Consider the following 11695-nt stretch of genomic DNA (forward strand, 5'->3'; position numbering starts at 1 on the left):
TTTTGTAAAACAAACACAATGTCCACAGATTTACATTAACACATAATTTGAAGATACTGGTGGTAGAAAGCTTCCATTAAAATATTATATGCTGAGGTTCTGTAGTTTTTGAGAAACTAGTAAAACAATGTCACGAAAATACATTTTACATGCTCAAATAATTTTCGTCATCTGAGACAACAAGTATTTCTGTGACTTGTTTTACACATTTCTCAATAACTACAGCACCGCAACAAGTAATATGTTAAAGGAAGCTCTCTACCATCAATAATTTCAAACTGTTTGGGTTTGATGTAAATCTGCGGACATTGTGTTTTGTGTCCTAAAAAAGTACATAGACCCTTTAGGTTAAGGTTAAATACTGGTAAGTATAGTTAACTTGTCAATATCTCACCTTTTCAATTTGAACCGATGATTTGACTCCCTTCTGTCCGATAAACACCCAGGTTGACCTATATGCGAGGTCGTATATAAGCCGACTATTAAAGTCTCTGTTTAGGATCTCCTTAACATCCTTTGACAGCATGCGGGCCGCGTCATCTGATGTCACTACCATCAGAACATCACCAGGAGCGATTTTTGTAAGAAACTTGACAAGCGACTCGGGAGCTGAAAAAAGAAAAGATTTACAGTAAGCCGATTTTTGAGATATGGCGGACAAAGTACTACGACACAACAAAGTCTGTCTGCATACACCCAAACCAAACAGTACACTCCGACCGTGTTTCTTCGTGATGTAACAGGAAAACCATGCAATTTCGAGGCAAGTTTTTGTGGATCATTATATTCTACTTTTACATTATCTATCTAACCATTTACATTTCATAACAAAGGGTTTCAAACGCTTTTCAAACACCAACTCGTTCGATCCAAGGTAACGTGTTCCTTTAATAAAATACACTCACCCTCTGCATATGTGTCTGCACGCTGCGTAATAATCACTTCCTTGACATTACCTTTCAATCAAACAAAAACATAAATAATCACAAAATTATACTGTTTAGTATTTTAGGTAATTGACAATTGCATACAATCAATCAGTTAGTCATATTATACTAGGCAATTATTTTAAGACTTCACAAAGTTCAAAAAGTAAAGCTTGAAGTTGAATGGTCAGCCAGTAGGAGGGTTGAGTGTGTAGGTGTAGTTCACCGCATGATATCAGACTGCAAGCTCAACCTCACAGCCTTTGACATTGAATGGTCAGACAGTAGGAGGGTTGACTGTGTACTGTGTAGGTGAAGTTCACCGCATGATATCAGACTGCAAGCTCAACCTCACAGCCTTTGACATTGAATGGTCAGACAGTAGGAGGGTTGACTGTGTACTGTGTAGGTGAAGTTCACCGCATGATATCAGACTGCAGGCTCAACCTCACAGTGGTTGAAATTAAATGGTCAGACAGTAGGAGGGTTGACTGTGTACCGTGTACGTGTAGTTCACCGCGTGATATAAGAATGCAGGCTCAACCTCACAGCGGTTCACTTTAAAATGCCATACAGTATAATGGGTAAAACTTCAATTGTGGTTTGTTTGTTTGCTTGTTTGTTTGTTTGTTTGTTTAATTATAAATACTTACATACTTAATTATAAATACTTTGTTTAAGTTATAAATACTTACATGTAGTACAAATGGGGGTTGCAAACAAAGGAGGTAACCCTCCTACATTGGAGCACCCAAACTGCTATAAAATAAATGCTGCATGCGTTCAACAAATGACAAATGTATTTTTGTAACTCCATTCCTTTAGAGATAAAATTAAGATTTCTTACCATCCACTACTGCCATGTTAAGACCTCTTCCAATCTCCTCATCTTTCAAAATGCTAAAAGATAACAAACAATATATTTGTTAACATTGATTAGAGGATTTGGGTACTTTTTTAAATGTCCACAGATTTACATTAAAGCTACATGGTTTGAAGATAATGATAGTAGAAAGCTTCCCTTCAAGTATTACTTAAAGAGGTGCTGTAGTTTTTTTTCGATCTGTCAAACAAGTCACACAAAAGTTTTTGTCGCAGTGAGACATAAATTATTTTAGCATGTTAAAACATGTTAACCAGTTAGGATATTATACCATAACATACCATAACTGGTTAATACATTTTTTACATGCTAAAACTGAGACATTTTTTGTTTTTGTGGCATTGTTTTAACGCATTTCTCCAAAACTACAGCACCTTAGTGAGTGTTATTTTAAGGGAAGCTCTCTAATATCATTTCCAACTGTTGACATTGTGTTTTGTGCTAGAAAAAAAGTACAATCAAACCCTTTAAATAATGCAAACTTTTATGAAACCCATTATAAGTATCTCTTTCACGATATGAAAAAAACTGAAGAAGGTAAAATTCTCTCTCTCTCTCTCGGCTACAGAATTACCTTGGCATAGAGGACACAGCCCTAGCATGGTGCAAATCGTATCTCTTCAATAGAACTCAGCATGTATGTATTGGCACCGCGATATCCGGCCCTGTTGTTTTGAACTACTGTGCCACAGGGGTCGGTACTCGGCCCGCAGTGGTTTACGCTATACACTTTACCGATTCGTGACATCATCCTGAAATTTAATCTGAATTACCATGTGTACGTAGAAGACACTCAGCTAAACATAACGTTTAAATCTTCTCTTCAGTCTTCCCAACAACCAGATTTCCCAACTTCAACGGCTCCAAAATACTGCTGCCCGCAATGTGACACTGTCTAGAATTTCCTGTTCTATCACCCTGGTCTGAAACAACTACAATGGCTCCCTATCTCTCAACGAATCATCTTCAAGCTGATACTCATTGTCCACAAAGCTCTTAGTGGCAAGGCTCCCCACTATATTTCTGAACGGCTTCAAGTTTACACTCCATCAAGGAATCTTTGATCAAGTTCTATGCTTCTCCTCATTGAACCCAAGTCTCGACACTCATGGGGTGACAGGTCTTTTTCTTCAGCCGCGCCACGCATCTGGAACTCTCTACCACTTAATCTTTGATCTTGTCTTTGTACCACAAAATTCAAGTCTCTTATCAAAACTTATCTTATGTCACAGGTTTTCAATGACTAATGTTGTGTCTGTTTTTCTTTGTGTTGTGTTTTGTTTTTGTTTTTTGTTTTTTGTTTTACTGCGCCTTGAACACCCAGCGGGGTGTATCTGTGCACATAACAAGTCTTATTATTAAATTATTTTTATTATTATTATTATTAAAATGACGGATCAATTTTTAAAATAAGTTCGGGTTGAACAAAGAAACAAAGTTATTAGTGCAGTTAAATGGCTTCTGATGACTGTCACTTCTAAACAAAGATATTGACAAAATAGGGGACCGCCAACTAAGTGCTAGTTAGCCCAGTTGGTAGAGTGCCTGCACATTAATCCAAGGTTTACAGGTAAGTCCCGCTCTACTTAATTTTTCTCTGTTCAACCACAATTTTTTTTTTCCCACTACTTACACTTTACCGTTGAGACATATATAAGGCTTTCCAGTATTCTCCATCCCTGATGCAAGGTGGAAGGCTAGCTGACCTTGTCGACATGTCTGCCGGTTGTTACATTTTGTTGTATCCTCGTAAATGATTTTAGCTTCTGCAAATAAACACCACTGAACGTTTAAAGGCACTTGACACTCTTGGTAATTACTCAAAATAATTGTTAGCATAAAAGCTAACTTGTTAACATGCAACGGAGAGCTGTTGATAGTATAAAACATTATGAGAAACGGCTCCCTCTAAAGTAACGTAGTTTTTGAGAGAGAAGTAATTTTCCAGGAATATTATTTTGAGACCTCAGATTTAGAAGCAATTTCTCACTAAAATATTTGAATTGAATTTGAGACCTCAGCTGAGGTCTCGAATTCAAGGCATCTGAAGGCACACAACTGGTGAGACAAGGGTGTTTTTTTCTTCCAACACGTGAAAGCGCTGATGGGAACCAGTGACACTAGGGTGAATACGTGGAAGGCAATGGTATTTTGAATACCGATAGATGACTAGGCTTCCATACGAGTCGTTCGAGAGACGGCGTCACTGCATATGAAAATTGCTGGTCAGTAGTCGACTAAATGTGTGTACTTGAACTTGCTCCTAGCGTCTTTAGTGTTCTACAATCTTTGCCAAATAAAATCTAGAACTTGCAAGACAATGTTTACATACTCTTTGACGAAGTGGGATGAATCTGGATGTTTTTCTGTACATTTAGACGCGGCTCCCTCTCTGTTGAACTACTGAAGATCCGAGACAAACAAATGAAGATCAGTCCAACACCGAGAAGTAGCACTGCTTGATAATGAACTGCAAATAAACAAATATTGGAACAAATACTTAAAGGCAATGAGCACTATTGGTAATTACTCAAAATAATTATTGGCATTAAACCCTTCTTGGTAATTTTCCACCAATTTGATTTCGAGACCTCAGATTTAGAAATTTTGGCCAGCGGTCAACCAAATACAAAATTTAACTATTCTCCCAGCACTATTGGTAATCCTGTTTTCATCAAAGAAATTTCAAGCTTAGCAAATTTGTCTGCTTAGCAGCTCTATGAACCCAGGTCAATAACAGTAGACCTTTTCCTTCAGCTGCGCCACCAATCTAGAACTCTCTACCACTTAATCTTAGATCTTGTCTTCATTCCACAAAATTCTTTATCGCTTCTCGAATGTCACAGGTTTTCAGTGACTAATTTTGCTACGTCTCTTTTCTTTCGTTTTGTTGTAACTGCGCCAGTAACACCCAGCAGGGTGGATATATGTGAGCATTACAAGTCTTTATTATTATCATCTATACAAATACAAAAACAAGCTGCCACAAATGACATAACAACTTACTTTTCATTCTGCACATTTTTCTGCAGAGCATAACGGCTACTTTACGTAGTAACATGTAGGTCAAACCAGCGCATTCAGTCGACTCATCATCTGTATTGAGCGTCCTTCGACGAGATCATATTATCCTCCAAGCAACTTCTCTCTGACAAAGTTTCTAAGGGGGCAAAAATACAACATTTAATTGTCAGAATTAATCACAAAATTATGCTGACTAGGTAGATATAAGATAAACAGCTAAAATACCACTTACTAACTGTGTTACTGGATTACTGCTTAGGCATAATATTAAAAAAATGTTATGTTGGCGTAACAAGCCCCCAAAAATAGGTTGTTTTTTTCCCCTCCCAGCAATGAAAATGACATGTTTTCTAATTGTTTAAGCCGGTAGTATACACGATAACAAAAGAAAACAAGGCTACACACAACAAATAGTAAATATTTAAACTCTTTATGACATTTTTTTTTTATGTCTTTAATAGATTTTAGTCAATAAATTTCTGCCCTTGAGAAAAAAAATATATATCAAGGGTCCACTGTATTTTTAGGGTACATCGGGTTACGCCAACATAATTTTTCTTTTGTATGCCTTAGGAAAGAATGATCAATTGAATTGGAAATTAAAGTATTGTTTGAAGCTTTCGGGTGTGGAGAAATAAGGAGAAACTATAAATAAATAGTAAACTTGCGGACCGTACAACCATGTGTAAATCTCTTAGGGTGAGTTTTGGCTCTGAAAAGAGCCAGTTTGATTTCTTTGTTTCGAACAGTATAACCTGCTCGTCTTCAGGAGAATTGGAATTGGAAAGGAAGTTATAATAATATTTAAATATAATAATAATTTAGTTACCTTTAGGCCTCATCTGGGTGACTAGTGTTATAGTCATTACTACTAGGAAATACTAACTAGTGATTGCTTAGTCGAGCAGCGACTACTCGGTTAATTGTGGCCAACAAGCCTTTGTTTAGGTCTAAGTAAGAAAAGAGTGGAACTGTAACAATTTTGTAGGTTGCTACACTAATACTAATACTAATACTCCTAGAACTTTTAGTTTCGTTCCGCTATTGTGGAGACGGTAGCAGAACGAATGTCAGTCATCATAGTTCTAAGAGTAACTACTACTACCTAGTTCTATTGATTGTTTAGTCGAGTCTCGACTACTGTCTTCTCGGATAATTGTGTCGTCCGTCAAACTAGAGTCAGGAGGAGAGATTATACAACAACCATGACAACAAGCCTTTATTTTAATCTAACCTAAGAAAAGAAAGAGTGTATTACTAGAATACTACTTGTTATTTTAATGGTAGACCTTGTTCAGGTTTTAACTAGACCTTTGACTACGGCTTTAACTGGATCAGGCCAACAACTACTACACTAGGTCTATTTACATGTATTTCATATCGAACGAAAAAGTGGTGGCGCTAGCCCATGGAGGTAGAATTAGAGGCGCTAGAATCCTATCCCTATTTTTGAAATTTTGGCATTAAAAGGAATCTAGCGCCCCAGCAGTGCCCAGTCACTCTCTCACTGGGATGGTGGCGCCATATACAGAAACTTTGCCACAATTCCCCCTGTGATTCTATCTAACTTTTGTTCACAGGAACTAAGGAGGAAATGTGTAATTAAGTTTGATCTGAAATGTTAATACTAGGGCGCCCTCAATATTTCAAACATACTCCCACTGTCCCGGTCTCAATTCTTAACTAACTAAACAGTATACCATGGGTATATCATGATCACCATGTACACACGTACATGACACCGTCCCCAAAAACGGGTAAAAAGCAAACGACAAAAACCAATGACCAACCAAGAATATTACAAAATTCTGCTGTAAATTTACCTATAGAAATACACATTATTATCTCTTTCTGGAGAAAACATAACTTTATCCTAATTTTAAAATAAAAGCAAGTTCAGAAACACCAAAAACTTACAAATAGGTCGTAAAAACTCCATCACTTTTCCCACCAAGGCAAAGGGGTTCCGATTTTGACTAGTTTTATTGTCATTTGTTTTTGTAGCAGGCGTTTGTGATGGCACTGTATTAACCTTTTTGGTCCTACAAAAAGAAGTTTCAATGTTGATAATTTGGTGCAGTCTGAAACCTAGACCATCCGTTCACACTATTGCACACATCTGTATGCATTACTGGCCGCGGGGTATCAGACTACTACTTATTCAAGCAAGACGAAAGCCAATCACAACAAAGGGAAACCATGACGTAAGCTTTATTTACAACTCCATTCATTCATAAACGTAGTAACAACGAACATGTACGATGCGCATTCGTTCGATGATAGTGTTTGTTTGGTAAACGTTTCCCAATCGCGCATTTACTGTTCAGAGAGCGGAGAGTGCAGACGTATGCGACGTGCAGAAGAATTATCCACACACTCGTTAGCTATTTTGTTCGTTCGAATCCTCCTACAATCGAAAAAAAAAGTTGTCAAGCACTCGACCAACAACAATTTCATCAGTTTGTAACTTTTTAAATCGTTGCAGAGAGAATTCTCATCACAAATTCAAAGTTTTGTGTGATTTTGAAATGGAAGAACACATTGCGCAATCTACGGAGGGAAACTGTTGCATGAAACCGCGTGAACACCCATTTTTAGACATGGACTTCGGGGTGTGTTCAAAATCAGAAGTTGAAGTAAAAACACATGAAAACGTAATGGTATCTTCCTGTGCCAATGAAATGGTGGACGACGAGGTTCGGCGATCGCGGAAGAGGCGTCATCGACGGGGGAAAAGCGTCCACAAACACCGGTTCTCCAAACACCGACGCGACCTTCTCGCCCGTGCTCTACGGGGCGGCAACAACCACAGAGTACTCGGTGCACCACGTAACGATAACGATTTCCTCATGAGTCAGTACATCGAGGGGCTGCATGTTGTTGACGAAACACACAATCCTACATCCAACGGCCACCATAGACTAGCCGACCCAACTAAGTTAGACCCAGCCTGTTTCTTCCCCGAGGATGATGACATTCCACGGCATCATTTCAGCCCAAGCAGCTCGCCCGGGAGTGGGAGTTACAGCCCCACAACCTCTGGAAGCATATACTCTGATTACAGCAGTTTACCGAGCTCCCCCGACGACTTGAACCATGGAGGCTTGAACCATTATGACAATCCACACCCAACATCACAACCTCATGAAGAAGATGCGGCTGCTAGAGTCGACTCATACAACAGAGGCATCGTCATGGATGGGACAGATGCAGATTTCCTGCAGAGAAACTTTGAAGAGGAGTACAACAACAATATCACCAGGGGTCTTCAAGAAGCAACGAAAGAAGAACTCATCTCCAAATGCATGAAGTTGACGGAGAAGCTGAAACAGTTGGAGCAGAGAAAGGTCTTGAGATTGATCCCGTCGGATGTCTCGAGAGAGCCCCGATTCTCCTGCTAAGAAGACTCCACAGAGGATTTGTTGTCAAGTCTTTTGGGAAATCTCTGCTGAAAGAAATAGACAGACTTGAAAGAGTTGGGTTTTGTGCAAGTACGTACAAAGATGGACAACAGTTTTGTAGTTTAAGAATTAATTATTGAACAATACCAATCATTGAAAGTCTTGAAAGGACACTTATTAATATTATTTAAATTTGACTTCTTGTTTGTCTTACTTTTTAACGCTTGTACATGTATTTCTAAAAAGTTTATGTAAACCATCACAAGGTAGAGTTGTGTTACCAACAAAAGTGAATGCTTTTTTGTTTTATATATCCAGTCAATGTTTGCTGAAGTAATTTATCACTTGCCTACATGTCCAAATGTGGAAACAACGTTTGCAGTTACAAGAGTTTTTGAGGTTTTATTTAATGAGAACTTAACTTTTTTAATAGTAAAAATCGTAAGTTCTTTGTTTACTTGTGATTATTGAAGAGATTTGTTTCTTACAAGACTAAGAATTTATCATTTCAGGAACGAACATCAGTTGCTGCTCAACCTTGCTTGCAAGAATGTGAGAACTGCATCATCATCACCGTGGCAACGCAGGGCTGCTCCGACCTGTCTGGGACTGCTCATTCAACCTTTGACCTCATTAGGTCATCTGGGTGAGAACAGAGTTCCAGGTAATTTATGGCTCTGCTTTGGTTATTCGATCTTTATTTGGGCAAAAGTTAGACCCCAAAAGTGATGTCATGCCATCTTATTCATGTATTTTAACTACTCGCTACTCCTGTTATAATTTAATCACTTTTCTTTTTGTTGTTGACAAAATGACTCTTTTTGTTTGTTTTATAATACAATGTACATGTTTTTCGCCACATCATATGCTACAGTTTCACAATATTGTTTAACTATTCCATTGTTAACTGTTTCGTTAAATGAATATGAAATGTAATAAAGTAATTTTACAAAATATAATACATGTACAATCAATTATTTGTTTTGGTATATTTTGTTCAAATATTTTCCCGAACTGAAAATCCTTTACCGATTACCTTCCAAATAAACATTTGGCATAAAATTTGTTTATACATGTAATTCAAAATTGTGAACCAATATTTGAAACCAAATATTATCAACGAGTGTTTGTTTATTACAGGTGGTGATGGATGAGGCATTTGATCTGGTGACGGAGTCAGTCGTGCTAAAACGGTACATCAGTTTGACCCTCCTCTGTAAAAGTTGTTGTTATTATGTTAATCACTCACAATTAAAGGCACTGGACACCATTGGTAATTACTCAAGATAATTGTTCGCATAAAAACTTACTTGGTAATAAACGATGAAGAGCTGTTGATAGTGTAAAACATTGTGAGAAACGGCTCCTTCTGAAGTAACTACTAAAGTTTTTGAGAAAGGCAACTTCTCACTCGGTCAAATAATAAAAGACTTCAGGCCTGAAGCCTTTTATTATGCACTGAAAAGCACACAAATTTGTGCAACGAGGGCGTTTTTCTTGCAACTTCATAGACCAATTGAACCCAAACTTTTCACAGGTTTGTTATTTTATGCATACATCTGTGTATGTTGAGATACTCCAAGTGAGAATACTGGTCTTAGACAATTACCAAAAATGTCCAGTGGCTAACTGGTACAAAGTTGTCACGTCACCTTAAAAAGAAAAAAAAAGAAAACCTATGTCAATAAATGTAATTAATAAATTATCAAGTGAGAACAATTTCCCAAGAAGTAATTTAGCAAAAAGGGATACTAGGGACACTGTAAATTAGGATCATGTTCATCAAAACCAAATAATTTAAAACTATCGATTGATTTTATCAAACTTAAACAATTGTGAATTACAGTGAATACAATTAAATAAAGACAGCTTTTTAATGTTATACACAACTGCTGAATATTTATGTTTTGTGGAAAACTTTGGGGTGCTAGGGCCAAATTTCAAAGAGCTGCTAAAGCATGAACATTAACTGAGCAAGAAACAGTTATGCTAACCAGAAATAGGTTACCAGCCAAAGTGTCATTTTGTTATTATTTTGATTGCCAGCCACATTTGGCTTAGCAGAAATTAGATGAAATATTTTCTGCTTAAGCCAAGGCCTGATATAGAGTTCCAAGTCAACATACAATGTCACTTGTACCATTTGTGACCAGTGTATTGCCCAATTCTGCTGAGCAGGAATTGCTAAGCCAAACTTTCTGCTTAAGCAGCTGTGTGAAATTGGGATCATGCGACAGCTGATATGACATGCCAGGGCCCAATTTCAAATAAATGCTAAGCAGAAGCAAATGGCTTGGCTAACAAGAAATGACCGCAGTACCAGTCGCAGCAAGAGAAACGGCATGGTGTTCTGGCGGGTAACCTATTTTTGCTTAGCAAAAATAGTTTGGGATAAACTTGTTTTTTGTGCTTACAGGCTTCATGAAACTATCTCTTGATCTTAACAAGTTGGATGGCACTTCCAGAGCTCCATAGAAACCAGTGTGTTTTTATGAGGTATTTTTTTAAACCAACAGCAATCTGGTCATGAATGGAGAAATGGGTGTGTGACTTGTTTGTGCACACTAACAATAGAAAGACCCCTTGAATAAACTCAGTGTAGGTGGGACTGAACAAGTCTATTCACAACCTTAAGGCTTGGCTTCACATGGCTAGCCGTAACCAAAATATTTTGGGTGGAAACCAGAACATGTAAAATTGTATGAAAATTGTCAACTTGAATAAAGGTTACAGGTGGAAATATATCAGTTTCATAAAAGGCTTCAAATTAAATATATTCAATTCAAACATAGTCTTTGTTTTGTTTGTTACATCTATAAAGGCCCTGGCCACTATTGGTAATTACTCAAAATAATTGTTAGCATAAAACCTTACTTGGTGACGAGCAATGCAGAGCTGTTGATAGGTATAAAACATTGTGAGAAACGGCTCCCTCTGAAGTAACATAGTTTTCAAGACGGAAGTAAATTTCCACAAATTTGATTTCAAGACCTCAGAATTAGATTTTGCGGTCTCGAAATCAAGCTTGTGCAAGCACATAACTTTGTGTGACAAGGGTGTTTTTTCTTTCATTATTATCTCGACCAATTAAGCTCAAATTTTCACAGGTTGGTTATTTTATGAATATGTTTAGATACACCATGAGAGAAGACTAGTCTTTGCGATAACCAAAGGTGTCCAGTGTCTTTAAAGGAGGAAAGAGCCAGACTTTAAACTCGCAAACTTTGTAAATTTTAGATAAAAAACACATACAATTTGTGCCAAGATGAGGCAAAACTACATAAAATTTTAGTCTTTGGTGGTGGACAAACTTATATTTGATTTTAAGTAGTTTAGACAGAGAAAAATAAACTGGTGTGTTTTCTACCGGCCAGACCTGAAATCAGTAATTTTATGCAGACCCATGTGTTCTACCCCAGAAACTTTTATCAGGCTACTGCGTGAGTGATTGTATTGAGTGA

At 37.4% G+C, this 11695-nt stretch overlaps 2 protein-coding genes across 2 annotated transcripts in view; one reads left to right on the top strand and one right to left on the bottom strand.

The window, feature by feature from the left end:
* LOC139950982 (protein O-linked-mannose beta-1,2-N-acetylglucosaminyltransferase 1-like) overlaps positions 1-6878 on the bottom strand; it is a 29285-nt gene extending 22407 nt beyond the window's left edge. Inside the window, exons 1-7 of the mRNA XM_071949811.1 lie at positions 6751-6878; positions 4816-4969; positions 4142-4279; positions 3443-3575; positions 1774-1826; positions 906-956; positions 395-609 (exon numbers count right to left, since the gene is read on the bottom strand). Coding sequence (XP_071805912.1) covers positions 395-609; positions 906-956; positions 1774-1826; positions 3443-3575; positions 4142-4279; positions 4816-4870 — 645 coding nt within the window. The 5' untranslated portion in view covers positions 4871-4969; positions 6751-6878. The remainder of the gene's footprint in view (positions 1-394; positions 610-905; positions 957-1773; positions 1827-3442; positions 3576-4141; positions 4280-4815; positions 4970-6750) is intronic.
* Positions 6879-7146: 268 nt separating this feature from the next.
* On the top strand, positions 7147-11616 carry LOC139951005 (uncharacterized). The gene is made up of 3 exons (XM_071949831.1): positions 7147-8324; positions 8747-8898; positions 9375-11616. The coding sequence occupies exon 1, from the start codon at positions 7362-7364 to the stop codon at positions 8232-8234; it is 873 nt and encodes a 290-aa protein (XP_071805932.1). The 5' UTR covers positions 7147-7361; the 3' UTR covers positions 8235-8324; positions 8747-8898; positions 9375-11616.
* Positions 11617-11695: the final 79 nt, after the last annotated feature.

The sequence above is a fragment of the Asterias amurensis genome, chromosome 2 (genome assembly GCF_032118995.1).
Source record: "Asterias amurensis chromosome 2, ASM3211899v1".
Lineage (NCBI taxonomy): Eukaryota > Metazoa > Echinodermata > Asteroidea > Forcipulatida > Asteriidae > Asterias > Asterias amurensis.

Coding starts and splice junctions, on each gene's coding strand:
- LOC139951005 (XM_071949831.1), top strand. CDS start 7,362: ATGGAAGAACACATTGCGCAATCTACGGAGGGAAACTGTTGCATGAAA.